Source organism: Giraffa tippelskirchi, chromosome 3 (genome assembly GCF_054371585.1).
Source record: "Giraffa tippelskirchi isolate mGirTip1 chromosome 3, T2T-mGirTip1v1.2.pri, whole genome shotgun sequence".
Taxonomy (NCBI): domain Eukaryota; kingdom Metazoa; phylum Chordata; class Mammalia; order Artiodactyla; family Giraffidae; genus Giraffa; species Giraffa tippelskirchi.
Window position 1 is genome coordinate 27,014,730 of NC_137277.1, and position 24,900 is coordinate 27,039,629.

Here is a 24,900-nt window from a genome sequence, read left to right on the forward strand (position 1 = left end):
GCCAAATTAAGATAGATTTATTTGTAAAATAAGTCTGCTTAACTGATCATATAGGTTTGTATGTTTTGTCCAATAAAGAAAAAGGATACCCCAAGTGAAAAACACATTTTACGCCCCCCCCCCCCTTTTTGATGAGGGCATTAGCTTTGTAGCCAAGAAAAGCTTTAACCCATTAAATAAAAAATGGGGTTTGTCAGGGAGCTGGGAAGAGCCAGGCAGCTGTCTTGGATTTCCCATAGCCCTGATTGTTTAATTTACAGCTTAGTTTTTTAAATTTAGGACTGAAATCTTATAACTCAGTTTAGAACTTGAATCCATGTAGTTGGGACTCCAGCCTAGCCAAAAACCCATATTGGATCTTGAACCCGAGCTCTTTTAATTGAGATTACACACCTGGTTTTAGGACTTGATGAAGTTCAGATTTTTGACGTCTCATCACAGAATTCAGGAGAGACAAAGTGATGGTTATGTATTTAGAGAGAAGCACAATTCACAGAGTTGTGCGCCATCTCAAAAGGTAAGAGGTGTTATGAGAAACAGTCTTGAGTTTTAATCAGGGATAGAAGAAAAGTCTCAGAATTAAAGTGGTTTCTTGCCAAATAAACTGAGATAAAAGAGAAGAATGAATTGCTCTAGTGAATGTAGTAAAAAGTCTTCTGGAGTTAAAAAGGAAAGAAATAGAATGGAAACAGATGTAGAGCATAGAAGGAAAACCTCAGAGTGAAAGGGAAGAGTATAGATTATTAAATCCTGTAACATCATTTAGTGGCTGGCTTTATCCCAGGCTAGCTGTTGGATATGCACAAGCATAGCCTTTATATTCTTTTTATGTTTCTATGCAGCCACGACTTGAACCTTGTCAAAGCCACCAGAGAGTGAAATTCTTCCTTTTCATAAACCATTTCCCTTGTCTTCTGCATCAGCAAAAAGATCCCTTCCACATCTTCATACCACCTTTCTGTGGCAATCCATGCTGATTACCATGGTTCTTCCAGTTCCTTCTCTTTAAACATTTATATCGTCAATCCCCTGGCCTGTACTTAGGTACCCCATCAGAGCTCCAAAGCATTCAGGGTTGATCGGCCCAACTGCAACAGGCTGTCATCGAAGGAGCGCCCTCCCTGGAACTCTTGGCCCATGGCATCCCATGGCCCTGCTAGGACTTGACCCTAGACCTTCTTTTCTTACCACAGGCCTGCCACAGTCACCAACTGTGAAACTGGTTGATGTCATTTCAGGAGGGCTCTGAAGAGCTCTGGTACCACAGTCCTTTATGTCTCAGTGCAGAGAACAATTCAGCAAGAGCAAAGTGGTAGATAAGTGATTTATTAGAATAGGATGCTTGTGAGGCATATAAGCAGGTGGGTGAGAAATGCCATGCTCCAAGAACTTACTCATTGGAAGGACTGATGCTGAAGCTGAAACTCCAGTACTTTGGCCACCTGATGTGAAGAACTGATTCATTGGAAAAGACCCTGATGCTGGAAAGATTGAAGGCAGGAGGAGAAGGGGATGACAGAGGACTAGATGGTTGGATGGCATCACCAACACAATGGACATGAGTTTGAGCAAGCTCCTGGAGTTGGTGATGGACAGGGAAGCTTGGCATGCTGCAGTCCTGGGGTCACAAAGAGTCGGACACGACTGAGTGACTGAACAGAACAGAACAGAAGAACTTAGTGGGCTACAGTTTTATAAAATCAAAGGAAAAGTAGGGAGGGAGAGAAGACCTTGTCTTTTGAGTAGACATCAAGTTTTCATCATCAGCTCCTCTTCCAGGTTGAGCAGGGGAGTGTTTTTGTCCCTGTGTGGTCAAGCTATGTCCACAAGTTGTTTTATGTGTGTGCAGAGAGCATGTCCTATGGATCATTAAATTAACTGAACTCACTGGCAGGATATGGGCCTCATGCCACCGTTGTTTTGTTTTGGGGCATGTCCTGTGCTTATGTTGCATGGTTTTGCTAAGCAAGCTGTTTGGTTTTGTGGTTAAGCAGACCTGCTTTCTGGAGTAATCATTAACTCACAGGGGTCCCCCATATTTTTTTTACTTACAATCTCCTAGTGGGATTAACTATTTAATGACCTATTTTGTCCCTTCATTCTGTCCCTATCATAAGCTTTGGATAAAAATATCGCTGTCTTTCTTATTTTTCTGGTTAATTAATAAGGCAGTTTATTTGTTGGACGTCTGATATTTCCTTCTTGAAGACAACCTCCTCTCCTTAATTACCCCCAAACAACAGGCTTATTCAGAACAAAAAAAGTAACATCTTTCATTATGGGCAGAGAGCTGTGGACTATGTATAAGAGTCCTCTGGCACTTTGTCTCTACTGTTGCCATCCTTGGGTCGTGTTCACACTGGTCCCGCACAGTATGAGGGAAGTTTGTTCACTGTTGCCCTTGTGATGCCTGTGCAGTCTGCAATCCTACAGGACTGTGGTGGTGCCCAGCTGTAGGCTCCATGATGAACACTTTGTGTTCTTTCTTATGTTCCCACTGCCTGATACTGTGCCCTTCGGAATGGGTCTGGAGGGGCTTCCAGCTGTAGCCTCACACTGTGGTAGACCTAGTCTCCCTTTCCTGATTCTTCATGTAATGGTATTTTCCCTGTGTTTGGAGCTATCTCTTTTGATTCTGTAGTCAGTGTATAATATTTGCCCAAAATTTGGGATGAATATTACCCTTAGTAAGACTAGAGTCTAGAATCATTGTGAGGAAGATTGGTAATCCCTAGCCGAAGTAACCCTAGTAATTGGAAACAGATATCTGGATTGATTCCAGTCAAGGAAATTAGGATATAGTCTTTTGGTGGAGGTCTAGAGTGGGAGGCCCAGTTTTGTAATACTGTAAACCAGCTAGACAAAGACTGTTAATAGCCCAGAGATGATCTGTGGGACCTTTAACCATCATTTTCCTGTGGGGAAACAGGAACTCTTCACTGGATTTTTCTAGTTTCTTTTTCCTGGTTAATACTTTAACTTAGCACATTAATTATTTTTAAATAACTTTTTTGACTGATACGTTCACATGGTGCAAAAATCCAAAATGTACAAATGAATGTCTAGTGAACATTCTCTTCTACTCTTGTCACCCTGGCCATTTACTTCCCTTCACTGAAAGTGTAGCCAGTTATACTTATTATGCATCCTTTCTGTTAGGCAACTTTTTAATGGGTATGTCGGCTCTTTAAGCAATTGAACATCAGAAAGAATCTGTTGCATAGTATGAGCCTTCAGGCATGGAAAAGAAACATGTCCCATTATAAATAAGTAAATTGACTCTCTGGTCTATATACTTAGCTCATGTGATTTGGTTACATGGGTCTTGAGAAGCTAATTAACTCTTAAATACATTACTGACATGTGGTTTTGTTTTTTCCTTTTGGATCCACAAAGTTAAGAAATAGGCTTCCATATATCATGGGATTTTTAGTAGGTGGATAGCAACTAGTTTCTACATGTTACTAGGTTTTAGCTATCTCTAATGGCAATATATTTCCCTTTGGTGATGAATGTTGTGACAGAGAAGTATAATTTATTCTTTCAGTTTACTTATGGGTATTACTGTTTACATTTAGAAAATTAGTCGATAAGTTTACTGTTTGGAGAGCTGAGTCTCTTTCCTGCAATTAAAATGGTGAATATTAGCCAAGAGAAAGAACAGAAGTTTGCTAAGCATTTTATAGTGACCTTATATTTGGGTTATACTCTATGCATGGAGTCAGACTTATTCAGTGTCTGAGCCTACATTTTATTTAAGGCACTTAAAAAGTAAGAGACTCTCAATTGTCAGTCAAAGCTTTATTGCAAGCTATTAATCCTTATTGATTCATTTCCTTTCTTAGGTTTGAAAGAGAAGATAGTGAGGAGTTTTGAAGTTTCCCCAGATGGGTCCTTCCTGCTTATAAATGGTGTTGCTGGATATTTTCATTTGCTGTCTATGAAGGTGAACCGTTATTAGCTGTTGCTTTTTCTAAGATAAGGCATTAGTCCAAGTAGGAATAGCCTTGAACCATAACTCATGGTGTCCTTAAATCAGCATCCCAAGTGGAAGAACACAGTGGAGCTTGGAGAGAAGTTGTGGGCAGTAGGGGAAGAACTTTTTTTGTTTTGGAATATAGGGAAAAACAAAGTTAAGTAGGTGCTACAAAACAAGAGAACCAGATCATTTTTATTCTACACATTGTGATTCTTCTTTACAACTCCTAACAATTTGATAAGTAATATTTCTTATTCTTTCAGACAAAAGAGCTAATTGGTAGTATGAAAATTAATGGGAGGATTGCAGCATCCACATTCTCTTCAGATAGTAAGAAAGTATATGCATCTTCAGGTAAGTTAACAACAAGATGTGTTTAAATATCATGTTTAATCAAAACTGGGTTTGATTTTAGACTTCTGTGTTAGTAAGAAAATCATTTTTATTTTTAGAATTCATTTTTCATTGCTGTTTGCCTTCTCATTTACTAATAATGGTGAAAGGTTAACCACTTAATGTGTACTATTTGGGGAAAAGATGGGAAGAAGATTCACATTTGAAAGATAATTCATTCTGAGATTTTTTTTTTTAAGAATTGCATTTAGGGTCCACTCTCTTTTTAAAATAGTTTTAAAATATTTATTTGGTTATTTTTGACTCTGCTGGGTCTTTATTGCTGTGTGCTGGCTTTCTTTAATTGTGGTGCTTGGGTGCTACTCTCTGGTTGTGGCATGCAGACTTCTCATTGCAGTGGCTTCTCTTATTGCAGAGCATGGGCTCTACGGTAGTTGCAGTGTGTGGGCCAAGTGGATGTGCACAGGTTTAGTTGCTCTGCCACATAGGGATCAAACTAGTGTCCCCTGCATTGCACAGCAGTCTGTTAACCACTGAACCACCAGGGAAGCCCCATTCTGAAACTTGCTTATTTTCTTTATACAAGTTACTTAGAATCATTATTTCTTTTCTTTGAGCCCCCTTTTACTTGGATACTGTTTGAAATTTTCTTCACTACTGACTGAAAACAGTTCTGATTTCATCCTGATATTTCTGTAGTACTATTTTTTTTATTAATTTATTTTTTTATTGAAGGATAATTGCTTTACAGAATTTTGTTGTTTTCTGTCAAACCTCAAAATGAATCAGCCATAGGTATACGTATATCCCCTCCCTTTTGAACCTCCCTCCCATCTCCCACCCCATCCCACCCCTCTCAGTTGATTCGGAGCCGCTGTTTGAGTTTCCTGAGCCATACCACAAATTCCTGTTGGCTATCTATTTTACATATGGTAATGTAAGTTTCTATGTTATTCTTTCCATACATCTATCTCACCCTCTCCTCCCCTCTCACCATATCCATAAGTATTCTCTATGTCTGTTTCTCCTTTGCTGCCCTGTAAATAAATTCTTCAGTACCATTTTTCTAGATTCCCTATATGTGCATTAGAATACAATATTTATCTTTCTTTTTCTGACTTTCTTCACTCTGTATGATAGGTCTTTTTAGGTTCATCCACCTCATGAGAACTGACTCAAATGTATTCGTTTTAATGGCTGAGTAATATTCCATTGTGTATATGTAACAGTTTCTTTATCCATTCATCTGTCAATGGACATCTAGGTTGCTTCCATGTTCTAGCTATTGTAAATAGTGCTGCAATGAACAGTGGGATGCATGTGTCTCTTTCGAGTTTGGTTTCCTCAGGGTATATGCCTAGGAGTTGGATTGCTGGGTCATATGGTGGTTTTATTCCTAGTTTTTAAAGGAATCTCCATACCATCTTACATAGTGGCTGTATCAATTTACATTCCCACAGTATGCAAGAACAGTGCAAGAACTGTTGCCAACAGTGCTCCCTTTTCTCCGCACCCTCTCCAGCATTTATTGTTTGTAGACTTTTTGATGATGGCCATTCTGACCAGTGTGAAATGATATCTCATTGTAGTTTTGCTTTGCATTTCTCTAATAATGAGCGATGTTGAGCATCTTTTCATGTGTTTGTTAGCTATCTGTATGTCTTTGGAGAAATGTCTGTTTAGGTCTTTTTTCCACTTTTTGATTGGGTTGTTTGTTTTTCTGGTATTGAGTTGTATGAGCTGCATGTATATTTTGGAAATTGATCCTTTGTCATTTCATTTGCTATTATTTTCTCCCATTCTGAGGGTTGTCTTTTCACCTTGCTTATAGTTTCCTTTGCTGTGGAAAAGCTTTTAAGTTTAATCAAGTCCCCCTTGTTTATTTGTGTTCTTATTTCCATTATTCTAGAAGGTGGGTCATAGAGGATCTTGCTTTGATTTACTTCATCAAGTGTTCTGCCTATGTTTTCCTCTAAGAGTTTTATAGCTTCTGGTTTTACGTTTAGGTCTTTAATCCACTTTGAGTTTATCTTTGTGTATGGCATTAGGAAGTGTTCTAATTTTATTCTTTCATGTGTAGCTGTCCAGTTTTCCCAACACCATATATGGAAGAGGCTCTCTTTGCCCTATTGTATATTTTTGCCTCCTTTGTAAAAAATAAGGTACCCATAGGTGCATGGGTTTTATTTCTGGGCTTTCTATCTTGTTTGATTGGTCTATATTTCTGTTTTTGTGCCAGTACCATACTGTCTTGATGACTGCAGCTTTGTAGTATAATCTGAAGCCAGGAAGGTTTATTCTTCCAGCTTCATTCTTCTTTCTCAAGACTGCTTCAGCTATTCGGGGTCTTTTGTGTTTCCATATGAATTGTGAAAATTTTTGTTCTAGTTCTGTGAAAAATGTCATTGGTAATTTGATAGGGATCACACTGAATCTGTAAATTGCATTTGGTAGTATAGTCATTTTCACAATATTGACTCTTCCTACCCAGGAACATGGAATGTCTCTCCATTTGTTTATGTCATCTTTTATTTCTTTCATCATTGTCTAATAATTTACTGTGTACAGTTCTTTTGTCTCCTTAGGTTAGTTTATTCCTAGATATTTAATTCTTTTTTTGTTGCAGTGGTGAGTGGGATTGATTTCTTAATTTCTCTTTCTGATATTTCATTGTTAGTATATAGAAATGCAAATGATTTCTGTGTATTGATTTTGTATCCTGCGACTTTGCTAAATTCACTAATTAGCTCTAGTAATTTTCTGATACTGTCTTTAGGGTGTTCTATATACAGTATCATCTCATATACAGACAGAGCTTTACTTCTTCTTTTCCAATCTGGATTCCTTTTATTTCTTTTTCTTCTCTGATTGCTGTAGCTAGACTTCTAGACTCGATGGACATGGGTTTGGGTAGACTCTGGGAGTTGGTGATGGACAGAGAGGCCTGGCGTGCTGCAATTCATGGGGTTGCAAAGAGTCGGACACGACTGAGCGACTGAACTGAACTGAGTGGTGAAAGTGGACACCCTTGTCTTATTCCTGATCTTAGGGGGAATGCTTTCTGTTTTTCACCATTGAGAATAATGTTTGCTGTAGACTTACCATATGTTGAGATATGTTCCTTCTATGCCCATGTTTTGAAGTTTTAATCATAAATGGGTGCTGAATTTTGTCAAAGGCTTTTTCTGCATCTATTGAGATTATCATATGGTTTCTATCTTTCAATTTGTTAATATGGCATATCACATTGATTGATATACATACATTGAAGAATCCTTGCTTCCCTGGAATAAACCCAACTTGATCATAGTGTATGAGCTTTTTGATGTGTTGCTGAATTCTGATTGCTAAAATTTTGTTGAGAATTTTTGCATCTATGTTCATCAGTGATACTGGCTTGTAGTTTTCTTTTTTTGTGTTGTCTTTGTCTGGTTTTTGTATCAGAGTGATGGTGGCCTTGTAGAGTGAGTTTAGAAGTGTTTCTTGCTCTGCAATTTTTTGAAAGAGTTTTAGAAGGATAGGCATTGGCTCTTCTCTAAATGTTTGATAGAATTCTCCTGTGAAGCCATCTGGTCCTGGGCTTTTGTTTTTTGGGAGATTTTTGATCACAGCTTCAATTTCATGGCTTGTAATTGGGTTGTTCATGATTTCTATTTCTTCCTAGTTTAGTCTTGGAAGATTGAACTTTTCTAAGAATCTGTCCATTTCTTCCAGGTTATCCATTTTATTACCATACAGTTGTTCATAATAATCTCTTATAATCCTTTGTATTTCTGTATTGTCTGTTGTGACCTCTCCTTTTTCATTTCTAATTTTATTGATTTGATTCTTCTCTTTTTTCTTGCTGAGTCTGGTTAAAGGTTTGTCAATTTTGTTTATTTTCTCAACTAGCTTTTAGTTTTATTAATCTTTACTATTAATTCTTTCATTGCTTTTTCATTTATTTCTGCTCTGATCTTTATGATTTCTTTCCTTTGTGGTTTTTTTTTTGTTCTTCTTTTTCCAGTTGTTTTAGGTGTAAAGCTGGGTTGTCTCTTCGATGTTTTTCTGGTTTCTTAAGGTAGGATTGTATTGCCATAAACTTCCCTCTTAGAACTGCTTTTGCTGCATCCCGCAGGTTTTGAGTTGTCCTGCTTTCATTGTCATTTATTTCTAGAAATTTTTTTATTTCCCTTTTGATTTCTTCTGTAACCTGTTGGTTATTTAGAAACATATTGTTTACTCTCCTTATGTTTGTGTTTCTTACAGTTTTTTTCTTGTACTTGATACCTAGTCTCAGAATTGCAGTCAGAGAAGATGCTTGATATTTCAGTTTTCTTAAATTTACTGAGGTTTGATTTGTGACCCAAGATGTGGTCTATCCTGGAGGATGTTCCATGTGTATTTGAGAAGAAGGTGTATTCTTCTTCATTTGGATGGAATATCCTGAAGATATCAATGAGATCCATTTCATCTAATGTATCATTTAAGATTTGTGTTTCCTTATTTTCTGTTTTGATGATCTGTCCATTCGTGTGAGTGGGGTTTTAGTCTGCTACTATTACTGTGTTACTGTCAGTTTCTCCTTTTACGTGTGTTAGTGTTTGTTTTATGTATTGAGGTGCTCCTATGTTGGGTGCATAGATATTTACAATTTTTATGTCTTCTCTTGAATTGATCCCTTGATCATTATGTAGTGTCCTTCCTTATCTCTTGTAAGCTTCTTTATTTTGTCTGTTTTGTCTGATATGAAGATTGCTACTCCATTCTTCCTTTGCTTCCCATTTGCATGGAATATATTTTTCCATCCTCTCACTTTCAGTCTATATGTGTCTTTAGGTCTGAAGTGGGTTTCTTGTAGACCGCATATATATGGGTCTTGTTTTTATATCCATTCAGCCAGTCTCTGTCTTTTGGTTGGAGCATTTAATCCATTTACATTTAAAATAATTATTGATATATATGTTCCTGTTGTCAGTTTCTCAGTTGTTTGGGGTTGATTTTGTAGATCTTTTTTCTTCTCTTGTATTTCTTTACTATAAGTCCCTTTAACATTTGTTGTAAAGCTGGTTTAGTGGTACTGAATTCTCTTTAACTTTTGCTTCTCAGAAAAGCTTTTTATTTCTCCATCAATTCTGAATGAAATCCTTGCTGGATACAGTAATCTTGGTTGTAGATTTTTCCCTTTCAGTACTTTAAATATATCCTGCTATTCCCTTCTGGCCTGCAGTTTTTGCTGAAAGATCTGCTGTTAAGTGTATGGAGTTTCCCCGTATGTTACTTGTTGCTTCTCCCTTGCTGCTTTTAATATTATTTCTTTGTGTTTAGTCTTTGTTACTTTGATTAGTATGTGTCTTGGCGTGTTTCTCCTTGGGTTTATCCTGTATGGGACTCTTTGTGCCTTTTGGACTTGATTGACTGTTTCCTTTTTGATGTTGGGGAAATTTTCAACTATAATCTTTTCAAAAATTTTTCCATACCTTTTCTTTTTCTCTTCTTCTGGGACCCCTATAATTCGATGTTGCTGCATTTGATATTGTCCCAGAGGTCTCTGTTCTTTTCATTCTTTTTACTTTATTCTGCTCTTCAGAAGTTATTTCCACCATTTTATCTTCCAACTCACTGATTTGTTCTTCTGCTTCAGATATTCTGCTATTGATTTTTTCTAGAGTATTTGTAATTTCAGTAATTGTGTTGTTTGTCTCTGTATGCTTATTCTTTAATTCTTCTAGGTCTTTGTTAATTGATTCTTGCATTTTCTCCATTTTGTTTTCAAGCTTTTCGATCATCTTTACTATCATTATTCTGAATTCTTTTTCAGGTAGTTTGCCTGTTTCCTCTTCACTTATTTGGACTTTTGTGTTTTAGTTTGTTCCTTCATTTGTGTAGTATTTCTCGCCCTTTTCATTATTTTTTTTTAACTTACTGTGTTTGAGGTCTCCTTTTCCCAGGCTTCAAGGTTGAATTCTTTCTTCCTTTTGGTTTCTGCCCTCTAGGGCTGGTCCAGTCATTTGTGTAAGCTTCCTATAGGGTGAGATTTGTGCTGAGTTTTTGTTTGTTGGCTTGTTTTTCCTTTGATGGGCAAGGCTGAGTGAGGTGGTAATCCTGTCTGCTGATGATTGGGTTTGTATTTTTGTTTTGTTTGTTGTTTAGATTAGTTGTCCTGTACAGGTCTTGTATTCAAGTGGTTTCCTTTGTGGGAGTTCTCACTATTTGATATTCCCTAGGGTTAGTTCTCTGGTAGTCTAAGGTCTTGGAGTCAGTACTTTCACTCCAAAGGCTCAAGGCTTTATCTCTGGTCAGGAACAAAGATTCCACAAGTGGTTTGTTATGGCATTGTGAGATTAAAATAAATATCCCAAACCGAGAAACCAAAGATGAAAGTGAAAGTTGCTCAGTTGTGTCCGACTCTTTGCAACCCCATAGACTTTATAGTCAATGGAATTCTCTAGGCCAGAACACTGGAGTGGGTATCCTTTCCCTTCTCCAGGGGATCTTCCCAACCCAAGGATCGAGCCCAGGTCTCCCACATTGCAGGCGGATTTTTTACCAGCTAAGCCACAAGGGAAACCTGAGAATATTAGAGTGGGTAGCCTATCCCTTCTCCAGCAGATCTTCCCGACCCAGAAATCAAACTGGGGTCTCCTGCATTGCAGGTGGATTCTTTACCAGCTGAGCCACAGGGACCCCAGACAAATGGCAGCTATAAAATCAGGCAAATAATCATTGAAATAATGGAATATGCATATACACCCATAAGTATATACACCCATAAGCACAGTCAAAACAGTTCGACAAAAATACAGTAGATTGATCTGGTGAACAATGGAGATGAAGAATTATATCTACCAGTTAAGACTGACTAAAACAAACTGGAAAACAAAACTAAAGTACGGTGCCAAGTGGGGGATAAAACAAAGAAAATAAAATTTATGTTTAGAGGAAAGGTAAGAATGAAAAGAAAGAATAGATACGCAAAGTTAAACAGAGGTAGATAAAGAAGATTTATATACATTAAAGAGTAACTGCAAGGGGAAAAGAACAGTAGGAAAGGCAAACAAAAAAGTAAATGTAGGAAAAATACTAATAGGTTTAAAAAGTTAAAAGTTAAAATTGAGGAAACAAAAAAGGAAAACTCCACAGAACTGCAAAAGCCCAACATAGAGGCAGAGGTTTGTAACAGCAATAACAAATGTGACTGAGAATAAAAAAGAATCAAAAGCTTAATTAGATTTTATAGTGCCAATAAAATTGACAGCTGCAACCTAGGTGGGGGGTGGAAATGGAAGAAAAAAAAAATCCAGAAGAATCTATAGAACAAGTCCAAACATAAAAATAATAAATGTTTTTCTTGAGTCACTGCTGTCAAGAGTCCCTTCTCTCGCTGGGAGTCACAGTTCACCTTACCTCCCTAGGATGTCCTCCAACACTGGACCTGCTGTGGGGGCAGCTCAGATTCTAATTTGGTCCTACTCCTGTGTGTTCTTGCTTCCAATATCCACAGTTATCAGAACTAGTGCGTTTTCTTTTGCAGGAGCTCTCAGTGTCTTTTTATATATTCCATAGACATAGAGTCTGCCTAGTTAATCTTGTGGATTTAATCTGCAGCTTTTACAGCTGGTGGGAAGGTTTTGGGTCTTCTGCCCTACTGCCCGTGGGTTTCAATTGTGGTTTTATTACCACCTCTCATGGGGGTCGTCCACTGGGGTTTGCTCCTGAGGCTTCCCTGGAGGACTTGGGTCTGCCCCTGTGAGGGCCAGGTGTGAAGGTGGTGCAGCTGCTTGGGTTGCAGGAGTTCTGGCCGCACCAGGTACTCAGGGGAGTTGGCGGCTAGGGCAGCAGGAAATATAGTGCTCTAGAAGGGTATGGCAGTGAGTATTGGCTGATATGCTCCAGTATCCTTGCCTGGAGAACCCCCCTGACAGAGAAGCCTGGCAGGCCACGGTCTACAGGGTCGCAGAATCGGACATGACTAAAGTGACCCTGAGCGCATAGAATACTTTTTTTGCCTGTGGCAGCTTTGCCCCAGTGAGAGTCGAGCATGAACATGACACAGCTGCTTGGCTTGTGGGGACCCTGGCGGTGCCAAGTGTGCAGGGACACAGACACCCTCTGCTGCAGGATTTATGGCCCTGTCATCTTCCTGACCCAGGAATTGAACCTTGCAGCTCCCACATTGTAGGCAGGTTCTTTACCACTGAGCCACCAGGGAAGCCCAGTGAGCATCTGTTTTCCCTATTAATTAATATGCTAGGTTTTTTGACGAGTAAAGAATAAATATTGGTACAGAGTAGTAATGTTCCTAATGAAATTGTCCTTGGATCCTGGGAGAGTCATAGTTTGGGAGAAGAGTTGAAGGGTCAGCAGATTTGGTTATATGAATTGGATATAGATATTAAATATTTACATAGTATGATGGTCTAATTTACCATAAGAAAGTTCCTAAAATTAGAGAAGGAGTAATCAAAAGTTGAGCCTTGGTAAGTTAGGGAATTACCTGTATTTTGATTGGTGTTCTCCCCCTTCCCTTTTTTCTCCTTTCCTCCTTGTATAAGAAGCGATTTATGTGATAAGCATCATATTGTTCATATTTCCTTGTTTTATGTATATGAAGAATATTTTGATAGGGTTGTTGAAGAAAGAGTTCACCTTTTATCTTTTCAGCTTAACCGGTTTTTTCATTTTGTTTTCTGCTGGATTAATTATTGCTTCATTTGCCTTAAGTCATCAACTTATGACCATCTAATACTCTTGCTTTCTAGATGGTCTTCCTGCCCTTCATCCCTTCCCTTCCCATTTTAGTCTGTTACTAGCGAATTTTTAAACATCTGTCTTTACTGTACCACGACCTTACAGACAAACAAAGGCTTTAAAATTTGCACCTGTTAAAATTTTTCGTCAATACATATTGTAAACCTAAACCCTTATGTCACCCTGGGAGATTTTGTTAACGAAATAGTTGAAACAGTGAGATTCATTGAATTCTCATTGAAAGAATAGTATAGAAGGGTGAACATTAGAGCAATGGTCACAGTAAAGAGAGAACATAGATGAGTGAGAGGCTACTTTTGAGATGCATGTAGGGTCATTATACAGATCTATAATGGGTCTGAGGAAGAGGGTGATCATCAATATGGAGTATATAGCAGAGAGAAGAAAGAATAAGGACAGATTTTGGTTATTAGATGGCTATTTCTATCATGAAAATGTGTTCTCATCAGATTTATTATCCCCTCATTCTTCCTTCTCTAAACTATTTGTGCTTATTACCCAGAATTGTAAAGTTCAATTCAGTTCAGTCACTCAGTCATGTCTGACTCTTTGCGACTCCGTGGACTGCAGCATGCCAGGCTTCCCTGTCCATCAACACCTCCTGGAGCCTGCTCAAACTCATGTCCGTCGAATTGGTGATGCCATCCAACCATCTCATCTTCTAGTCTTCCCTTTCTCCTCCTGCCTTCAATCTTTCCCAGCATCAGGGTCTTTTCCAAGGAGCCATTTCTTCGCATCAGGTGGCCAAAGTATTGGAGCTTCAGCATTAGTCCTTTCAATGAACATTCAGGACTGATTTCATTTAGGATTGACTGGTTTGATCTCCTTGCTGTCCAAGGGACTGGCAAGAGTCTTCTCCAACACCACAGTTCAAAAGCATACCTCCTTAGAATTGTACATACTTCTGTAATTATATCATTTTAGTCTAGACCAATTCATCCTTAACTTCTTCCTCCTCCTCTTGACGTCATCAGTATCATCATCAGTTTGGTATCTAAATCACCTAGCCTTACATATTACATATTAGCCATACATATTACATATCAGTAATACCTATTGATAGATGTTGGAAAACCTGTGCTGGTGGGTGTTTTGTTTTTTTCAAATTTTGCTCCAGTTATTTATCTGAGTGAAACGTAGGAACTTTTCTAAAAGCTCAACTCAAGCCAAGAGTTTGTGATTTTTCACTCTAAACCTAAAGATACTATTTATTAGTGACTAATAGGATGTAATTTTGTATATATGAAAATGTATACAAGAAACATTTTTTAGGCCAATTTTCTAGACCTAGGGTATTTACAGGTCTTTTTAGTAACTTGTACTATTAAAGAGGAACTGAGAATGAATTCATTTGCCTTTCAAGTTTAAAACAAAGTTAACCAACCCCCCCCTTTTTTTTGGCTCTTTCAGGGGACGGGGATGTTTATGTTTGGGATGTGAACTCTAGAAAGTGCCTTAACAGATTTGTTGATGAAGGCAGTTTATATGGATTAAGCATTGCCGCATCTAGGAATGGACAGTATGTGGCTTGTGGGTAAGTAAACAGAGGTTCTGGTAACCTTTAATCACCTTTTGCTAATGAAAAAATATTAATTAATATATCAGATGGTACCTGAGTAGTTCTGTTTATAAAGTGTTTAGTGATATGAAATAGTAAACCCAGGTCTTTTACATTTTATTGTCTTAATAAATTTTCTAATATTTATGTTTAATAAGATGAATGGCAGTTTTTCAGCTCTTTAGCAAAGAAACTATTGGACTACCTTCTTGTATGCATGCATCCTAAGTCGCTTCAGTCGTGTCCAACTATTTGTGACCGTATGGACAGGAGCCCGCCAGGCTCCTGTCCATGGAGTTCTCCAGCCAAGAATACTGGAGTGGGTTGCCAGGCCCTCCTCCAGAGGATCTTGCCAACCCAGGGATCAAACCTGTGTCTCTTGTGTCTCCTGCATTGGCAGGCAGGTTCTTTACTACTAGTGCCACCTGAGAAACCCAGACTCCCTTATTATGTTATAGTATTTTTTTTCTTATGTTTGGAATATTTGTTCAATTCTTAAAGATACTTAAAAGTATATGTTCCTTCATCTAGCTTTGTGATATAAACCAATAACATGTTTTTTGGGATACTGTTGTTAGTATTATAGAGATCTTGAAAGTATTATCTAGAACATGTTATTGTGTCATTGCTGAGAAAAATGGTTATTACACTGGGGAAAAGATGGCTTTATTGTCCTATTTGATTTTAAAGATGCAGGGTAGGAGAAGGAGATGTTGGGATACTTACCTGTAATTCTAAATGATTTTACCACCAAATCAGTAACTATAATTTTAAAACTTCCAGAAGTCAGTCTTTATGACTGTTGGATTAAACACAATTGAGCCATAAAGAGTTTTCATTCAGATTCTCCCTTGTTGGGCAATCCAGTGTGTCCAGAAGCATAGCTTACTCACCACTTTTTATTCACCACCTCCTTCAAAGGCTAAAATTTGGGAAACTGCCTATAAATAGCTCTGTCACCATTTGGATATTGGTCAGCAGCTACCTTGTAGCCTGGAAAGAAAGGAGAATAGAACCAGGCTGTGGCACTCAGAGGCCAGACTAACATCATGTGAGTCTGACATAGGCAGGGGGGCAGCCTGAGCCCAGCGTTTGCTAGAGCAGTATACACTGTGGCAGCAGTGCATGATTAGCAAGTCTTTTGAGACTGAAGATCCTTTAAAATGTAGACTGGTACTAAAATTATAAGTACTTTTAAGCAGACCTGGCTTTACCTTTGTGTAAGACAAAAACTGCACAAACATAACCGTCACTCAGATTTGTGAAGTTAATCTTTTTCTGGTCTTTGCCTCTTTTTTTTTTTTTGTATTATTTTTTTATTAATCCCCTTTGACAGGCCCAGAGAGGAAAGAATCTAATATTAGCCGTTTAAACGCATTTGATTTTAATTGCCTATCAGTGTAATTGAATTCTGATGTGCTTGGTGAAAGACCATTCCTAGGTTTTTATTGTTAAACCTGTAAAGAAAGGCCTTAACTCTTCTTAGAGGAGTTTCTCATGTAGAGGGAAGAGTTATTGGTGGTACAGTCAGAGCAGAGGTAGGAGAACTCTCTTAGCTGGTTGACTGGCTGCTCCTTCCCTTCCTCCCACCTCCCTCTCTCCCTCTCTTGATCTCAAAATTTGTCTGATAGTGTCCATTAGCTCTTCTTAGTGTCATGGCTTAAAGTGGATGCTTTTTTTTCTGTGTTCTTTCCACACTGCCACCCCCTAAGTATTTTGATTTTATTTTAAAAGACTACTAAGTGCTCGCTTCGGCAGCACATATACTAAAATTGGAACTATACGGAGAAGATTAGCATGACCCCTGCGCAAGGATAACACGCAAATTCCTGAAGCGTTCCATATTTTTAGCCAGAAAGAAAAACACCAATACAGTATACTAATGCATATATATGGAATTTGATAGATGGTAATGATAACCCTATATTCAAGACAGAATAAGAGACACAGATGCATAGAACAGTCTTATGGACTCTGAGGGAGAAGGTGAGGGTGGGATGTTCTGAGAGAATAGCATCGAAACGTGTATGTTATCATATCTGAAACAGAACACCATTCCAGGTTCAATGCATGAGACAAATGCTCAGGGCTGGGGCGATGGGATGACCCAGAGGGATGGGATGGGGAGGGAGGTGGGAGAGGGGTTCAGGATGGGGAACACATGTAAACCCAGGGCTGATTCATGTCAATGTATGACAAAAATCACTGCAATATTGTAAAGTAATTAGCCCCCAACTAAAATAAATTTATTTAAAAAATTAAAAAAGAGTCAAAAAACAAAACAAAAAGATTACTGAAAATTCAGGACTGTAGAGAATTACAAAATTTGTTATGATTTAGGGCCTAGAATTAGTAGTTCTTTATTTCAGTGTTCTCATTGAACATATAAAATGGGTTTCATTTTGCTTCATCTAGAGATTCTTTAGGACATGTGTGCTTTATAATGCAAGAAAACCCTGTTTTATTCAGTGATGCTTTTGCTTCAGTTTCCTCATTCATAAAACATTTATTGGGCCTTGAGCTGGGGATTGTGAGATAGAACAATACATTTTCACCTTTTCATAGTTTATGATCTTATGTGGGGACATACATACATGTATTGGTATTCATTCACAAGGCGAGCCATCAAGCCATCACAAGGCGAGCCATCAAGCCATCACAAGGGCTGCAGTTTAGATACAGTGTTTCAATTTTAAAAGTGTTAGGAATGGTGAAGGCTGTTATAGTTGGAATGTCTGAAAGGGGTTTTGTGGGATATTGGCACTTGAGCTGGGCATTTTGAAGGCCAGTTGGAATTCAGAGAAAGGTATTGCAGATAGTGGAAAGGATGAGAGAATTCAGGTTTGTGTTCTGAGAGGAGTTTGGATGGGGTGACTCTTACGTGGGGTGGAGGGGGTAGGCTACAAAGGTAGAGAAGCAGGCAGGCAGAGAAGTCTTTTATGCTGTGCTGAATAATATGGACATTATATTAAATGGAAAGAGAAACCATTAAAGATTTTTAAGCAGAGAATCATGATGATAATTGAAATTTAGGGTTTGAAGTAGATAATTCTCATAGCCTTTAGAAGGGGAATAGAGGTGCAGGTGGATGAGCCTTGAGGTCATTGCAGTAATCCAGGCATTGAGTAATAAGGATGGGAATGGGAATAGGTAGATAGATAAATGGTGCTTTCAGTGTATGTCCTAACTGCTTAGAAAATTGGGATGAGAGAGGAGTGACATTTCTCAGACTCCAGGCCAAGACAGTCAGTAGAGTAGAGTTGTCCACAGAATGAGGGTGGATGTGGGAGAGAGGCGTGTCAGAGACAGGTTCACAGGGCAGTGTTTATAACTAGTTAGAAGTGAGTGGAATTAGATTAAAGGCAGTCATTTGATGGTCCATGGGAGGAAATGAGATGAGAGAGACACTAGAGCTAGGTTGATCTGGCTAATTGCCACCATTCTTGTTGGGGAAGATTTTTCTGTACTAGGACATTTGTGGTTGCTGATCTGCTAATGGATAGGCTGTTCTTGATTCAAGAACCTATATCTAGTCCAGTCAGCTGTGACTGGAGGGTGGAAGGGTGACAGTCATGTCTATTTTTTTAGTTAGGAGTTCAGGGATGAGAGCTCCCTTCTCCCTTGGTTCTTGTTTTTCCAATTATGATACCTGGTTTTTATTTTTTTTCCTTGTCATTGTTGCTATCGTCTGTTTTTAACCTACTATCCCAGCTCATGTCTCTGGAGCAACTTCAGCTCATACTTATTTTTCCTTTCTTTGAGGTTCTAAATCACATATAGAGAGTTTAGCTTATGTTCTCTTATATTTCTGAGTATTTCTTAACAGTCGTTTTTTTTTTTCCTCCTGGGATTAAATTCTTTCTGCTGTTCTGTATTCCTGTGACAGTTTGCATTGTTGTTGCTAAGTTGTGTCCAACTCTGTGACACCATGACCTGTAGTGTGCCAGGCTCCTCTGTCCTCCACTGTTCCTGGAGTTTGCTCAGATTCATGTCCCTTGAGTTAGTGTGATGCTTTCTAACCATCTCATCCTCTGCCACTCCCTTCTCCTTTTGCCTTCAATCTTCCCTAGCATCAAGGTCTTTTCCAATGGGTCTTTGCAAGAATCTTTTCCAATGGATCTTCGCATCAGGTGGCCACAGTATTGGAGCATCAGCTTCAATCAGTCCGTCCAATGAATATTCGGGGTTGATTTCTTTTAGGATTGGCTGATTTGATCTCTTTGCAGTCCAAGGGACTCTCAAGGGTCTTCTCCAGCACCACAGTTCAAAAGCTTCAGTTTTTCTATTCTAGCTTCTTTGTGGTCCAGCTCTCAACATCCATATGTGACTGCTGGAAAAACCATAGCTTTGACCATATGGACCTTTGTCAGCAAAGTGATGTCTGCTTTTGAATACACTGTCTAGGTTTGTCATAACTTTCTTTAGAAGGAGCAAGCGTCTTTTAATTTCATGGCTGCAGTCACTGCCCACAGTGATTTTGGAGCTCAGGGAAATAAAATCTGTCACTGCTTCCACTTTTCCCCCTTCTATTTACCATGAAGTAAGGGGATAGAAAGCATCACTACAAATAAAGCTAGTGGAGGTGATGGAATTCCAGTTGAGCCATTTCAAATCCTCAAAGGTGATGCTGTGAAAGTGCTGCACTCGATATGCCAGCAAATCTGGAAAACTCAGCAGTGGCCACAGGACTGGAAAAGGTCAGTTTTCGTCCCAATCCCAAAGAAAGGCAATGCCAAAGAATGCTCAAACTACTGCACAATTGCACTCATCTCACATGCTAGTGAAGTAATGCTCAAAATTCTCCAAGCCAGGCTTCAGCAATACGTGAACTGTGAACTTCCAGATGTTCAAGCTGGTTTTAGAAAAGGCAGAGGAACCAGAGATCAGATTGCCAACATCCACTGGATCATCGAAAAAGCAAGAGAGTTCCAGAAAAACATCTATTTCTGCTTTATTGACTATGCCAAAGCCTTTGACTGTGTGGATCACAATAAACTGTGGACAATTCTGAAAGAGATGGGAATACCAGACCACCTGACCTACCTCTTGAGAAACCTGTATGCAGGTCAGGAAGCAACAGTTAGAACTGGACATGGAACAACAGACTGGTTCCAAATAGGAAAAGGAGTACGTCAAGGCTGTATATTGTCATATATTGTCACCCTGCTTATTTAACTTATATGCAGACTACAGCATGAGAAACGCTGGGCTGGAAGAAACACAAGCTGGAATCAAGATTGCCAGGAGAAATATCAATAACCTCAGATATGCGGATGACACCACCCCATGGCAGAAAGTGAAGAAGAACTAAAGAGCCTCTTGATGAAAGTTAAAGAGGAGAGTGAAAAAGTTGGTTTAAAGCTCAACGTTCAGAAAACTAAGATCATGGCATCTGGTCCCATCACTTTGTGGGAAATAGATGGGGAAACAGTGTCAGACTTTATTTTTGGGGGCTCCAAAATCACTGCTGATGGTGATTGCAGCCATGAAATTAAAAGACGCTTACTCCTTGGAAGGAAGGTTATGACCAACCTAGATAGCATATTTAAAAGCAGAGACATTACTTTGCTAACAAAGATCTGTCTAGTCAAGGCTATGGTTTTTCCAGTGGTCATGTATGGATGTGAGAGTTGGACGGTGAAGAAAGCTGAGCACCGCAGAATTGATGCTTTTGAACTGTGGTGTTGGAGAAGGCTCTTGAGAGTCCCTTGGACTGCAAAGAGATCCAATCAATCCATCCTAAAAGAGATCAATCCTGGGTGTTCATTGGAAGGACTGATGTTGAAGCTGAAACTCCAATACTTTGGCCACCTCATGTGAAGGGTTGACTCATTGGAAAAGACCCTAATGCTGGGAAGGAGTAGGGGCAGGAGGAGAGGGGGACGACAGAGGATGAGATGGTTGGATGGCATCACCAACTCGATGGACATGGGTTTGGGTAGACTCCGGGAGTTGGTGATGGACAGAGAGGCCTGGCGTGCTGCAATTCATGGGGTCGCAAAGAGTTGGACACGACTGAGCGACTGAACTGAAGGGGATTGGATGCCATGATCTTAGTTTTTTGAATGTTGAATTTCAAGCCACATTTTTCACTTTCCTCCTTTACCTTCATCAACAGACTCTTTAGTTCCTCTTCACTTTCTGCCTTTAGAATAGTATCATATGCATATCTGAGGTTGTTGATATTTTTCCTATCAATCTTGATTCCAGCTTGTGATTCATCCCGCCGAGCATTTTGCATACATATAAGTTAAATAAGCAGGGTGAGAATAGGTTTGACGTACTCCTTTCCCAGTTTTGAACCAGTCCCTTCTTCCATGTCCAGTTCTAGCTGTTGTTTCTTGACCCACATACAGGTTTCTCAGGAGACAAGTAATGTGGTTTGGTATTCCCATCTCTTTGAGAATTGTCCCCATGTTGTGATCCACACAGTCAGAGGCTTAAGTGTAGTCAATGAAGCAAAAGTAGATTTTTTTCTGAAACTCACTGACTTTCTCCATGATCCAACGAATGTTGGGAATTTGATCTCTGGTTCTGCTTCTTTGAAACCCAGCTTGTACATAGGGAAATTCTCTGTTCAGCTTTCATACTGCTGGTTATGTGGATATCATTCAGTATTCTTAGTAGCATGTTAGTATCAGTTATATTGTGGCACAAATACCACTGTAAGTTTCCATATATTAAGATGATTAACTCGTGCCATTTTTGTCCCGCACATCTAAGCAATAATCACATAAGAATTCTTGGGGTAGAGGCTTCCCTGGTGGCTCAGTGTTAAAGAATCTGCTTGTCAGTGCAGGAGACTAGGGTTCAATCCCTGATTTGGGAAGACCCCACATACCAGGGCCAACCAAGTCTGTGCGCCACAACTATTGAGGGAGAGGTTTACAGGCAGGAAGACCGGGGGTCTCCAAACAGAGGAAATAGGCTGCAAGTGTCAGACATTTTTTATCTCTCTCTTAAGAAGCAGGAGGAAGCAAACCAGTGTTAGATTTTTTCCCCTTCTCTATACAAATTTAAAAGGAGGTTTCTCTTAAAAGTCTGTGTTGCCATGATGACACCTGGCTCCACCTGAACTTACGTTTTCTCAAACCTTGAGCTAACCAATGCATTTTTCTTACGGAAATGTTTTTCTTAAGCTATGTTAATGAACTGTGTATTTACCCTAGACTCTTGTCTTTCCTCAAGTCAGTTCTGCTTGAGACTCAGAACCAGGGCTCAACAAACCTGTATGTTTTACTCATACATTTTTCTCCTAATCTATGTTAATGAAACTGTATATTTACTTGGACACCTGCCTTTCTTCAAGATAAATGTCAATCGTTTCATGGCTTGGGATGACTCACCTGGTGCCAGTGTTAATGCATGTTGGGGGTGAGGGGCCTGGTGCCACTCTGAAGTTTGAGACATCTCCCTTCTCTAATTAACAGCTGGCTGATAGGCATATAGTGAAAGTGAAGTGAAAGTGAAGTTGCTCAGTCGTGTTCGACTCTTTGCGACCCCATGGACTGTAGCCTACCAGGCTCCTCTGTCCATGGGATTTTCCAGGCAAGAGTACTGGAGTGGGTTGCCATTTCCTTCTCCAGGGGATCTTCCTGACCCAGGGATCGAATCCAGTTTTCCCACATTGCAGGCAGACACTTTACCATCTGATGCACCAGGGAAGTATAGGTATATAACATCTGGCTAAAGACTAGCAGGGGGGCACTCTCTCCCCTCTTCTGATGTCTATGTCAGAAGCTTTCTCTATCTCTTTTATACTTTAATAAAACTTTATTACACAAAACGTTTGTGAGCGATCAAGCCTTGTCACTGGCGCCAGATTGAATTCCTCTCCTCCAGAGGCCAAGAATCATGGCATCTTTCATGGCTCAGCAACAGCCTATTGTGAGCCTGCGACTATAAGCTGCAACTACGGAAGCTCACATCCTGGAGCCCGTGCTCTGTGGCAGGAGAAGGCCACCACAGTGAGAAACTTGCACACAGCAGTTGGCGGGTGGCCCCTGCTCCCCGCAACTAAAGAAAAGCCCTTGCAGGAGGGAAGAGCCAACACAGCCAAAAATAAATAAATATATCTTTTAAAAAAGAATTCATCAGAATAATGATAGTAAAGATGATCCAAAATCTTGAAAACAAAATGGAGGTTACAGGTAAATAGATTAGAGACAAGGATTGAGAAGATACAAGAAATGTTTGACAAGGACCTAGAAGAAATAAAGAGTCAGTCAGTAATGAATAATGCAATAACTGAGATTGAAAGCACTCTGGAGGGAAACAATATTAGAGTAACTGAGGCAGAAGATAGGATAAGTGAGGTGGAAGATAGAATGGTGGAGATAAATGAAGCAGAGAGGAAAAAAGACAAGAATTAAATGAGGACGACCTCAGAGACCTCTAGGACAATGTTAAATGCCCCAACATTAAAATCATAACAGTCCCAGAAGAAGACGACAAAAAGAAGCGGCATGAGAAAACACTTGAGATAATAGTTGAAAATTTCCCTAAAATGGGGAAGGAAATAGCCACCCAAGTCCAAGAAACCCAGAGTCCCAAACAGGATAAACCAAATGCAAAACACCCCAAGACACGTATTAATCAAACTAACAAAGGTTAAACACAAAGAGCAAATATTAAAAGCAGCAAGGGAAAAGCAACAAATAACACAAAAGGGGATCCGCATAAGGATAACAGCTGATCTTTCAATAGAAACTCTTCAGGCCAGAAAGAAATGGCAGGACATACAGTGATGAAATAGAAAAACCTACAACCCAGATTACTATACCCAGCACATATCTCATTCAAATATGAATGAGAAATCAAAAGCTTTACAGCCAAGCAAAAGCTGAGAGAATCAGCACCACCAAGCCAGCTCTTCAACAAATGCTAAAGGATCTTCTCTAGACAGGAAACACAGAAAAAGATTTATAAACTCAAACCCAAAATAACAAAGTAAATGGCAGTGGGACCATACTTAATCAATAATTACCTTAAATGTAAATAGGTTAATGCCCCAACCAAAAGACAAAGACTAGCTGAATGGATACAAAAACTAGACCTCTATATATGCCTGTCTACAAGAGACACACTTCAAACCAAGGGTAGACTGAAAGTGAAGGGCTGGAAAAAGCTATTTCATGCAAACAGAGACCAAAAGAAAACAGGAGTAGCAATACTCATATCAGGTAAAATAGACTTTGAAATAAAGGTCATAAAAAGAGACAAAGAAGGACACTACATAATGATCAAAGGATCAATCCAAGAAGATAAAACAATTATAAATATATATGCATCCAAATCGGAGAAGGCAATGGCAACCAACTCCAGTACTCTGCTGGAAAATCCCATGGGTGGAGGAGCCTGGTAGGCTGTAGTCCATGGGGTCTCGAAGAGTCGGACACAACTGAGTGACTTCACTTTCACTTTTCACTTTCCTGCATTAGAGAAGGAAATGGCAACCCACTCCAGTGTTCTCGCCTGGAGAATCCCAGGGATGGCGGAGCCTGGTGGGCTGCCATCTATAGGGTCGCACAGAGTCAGACACGACTGAGGCGACTTAGCAGCAGCGGCATGCATCCAATTTAGGAACACCTCAAGATGTAAGGCAAATGCTAACAAGTATGAAAAGGGAAATTAACAGTAACATAATAATAGTGGGAGACTTTAATACCCACTCACACCTGTGGATAGATCAAACCAAACAGCAAATTAGCAAGGAAACACAAACTTTAAATGATACAGTGGACCAATTAGACCTAATTGATATCTCTAGGACATTTCACCCCAAAACAATGAATTTCACATTTTTTCTCAAGTGCACATGGGACATTCTCCAGGATAGATCCCATCCTGGGCCATAAATCTAGCCTTAGTAAATTCAAAAAAATTGAAATCATTTCAAGCATTTTTTCTGATCACAATGTGGTAAGATTAGATGTCAACTACAGGTAAAAAGCTATTAAAAACACAAGCATATGGAGGCTAAATAACATGCTTCTTAATAACCAGCAAATCATGGAAGAAATCAAAAAGGAAATTAAAACATGCATAGAAACAAATGAAAATGAAAGCACGACAACCCAAAACCTATGGGATTCAGTAAAAGCAGTGCTAAGGGGAAGGTTCATAGCGTTACAAGCTTACCTCAAGAAACAAGAGAAAAATCAAATAAATAACCTAATTTTACACCTAAAGCAACTAGAAAAAGAAGAAATGAGGAACCCCAGGGTTAGTAGAAGGAAAGAAATCATAAAAATTAGGG

The 24,900-nt window shown here is 39.2% G+C and overlaps 1 protein-coding gene and 1 non-coding gene across 4 annotated transcripts in view; both read left to right on the forward strand.

Moving 5' to 3' along the window:
• Positions 1-24,900, forward strand: part of UTP18 (UTP18 small subunit processome component) — a 64,274-nt gene that overhangs the window by 25,141 nt on the left and 14,233 nt on the right. For all 3 annotated transcript variants that reach the window (XR_014080413.1, XR_014080412.1, XM_081583364.1), the window contains exons 8-10: positions 3,846-3,946; positions 4,243-4,333; positions 14,495-14,618. Coding sequence is in view for 1 of the 3 variants with exons in the window: in XM_081583364.1 (XP_081439490.1) it covers positions 3,846-3,946; positions 4,243-4,333; positions 14,495-14,618 (316 nt within the window). In the remaining 2 variants the exon portion in view is untranslated. The remainder of the gene's footprint in view (positions 1-3,845; positions 3,947-4,242; positions 4,334-14,494; positions 14,619-24,900) is intronic.
• On the forward strand, positions 16,385-16,491 carry LOC145543872 (U6 spliceosomal RNA). The gene has a single exon (XR_014081119.1). It is a non-coding gene; the product is annotated as a U6 spliceosomal RNA (small nuclear RNA).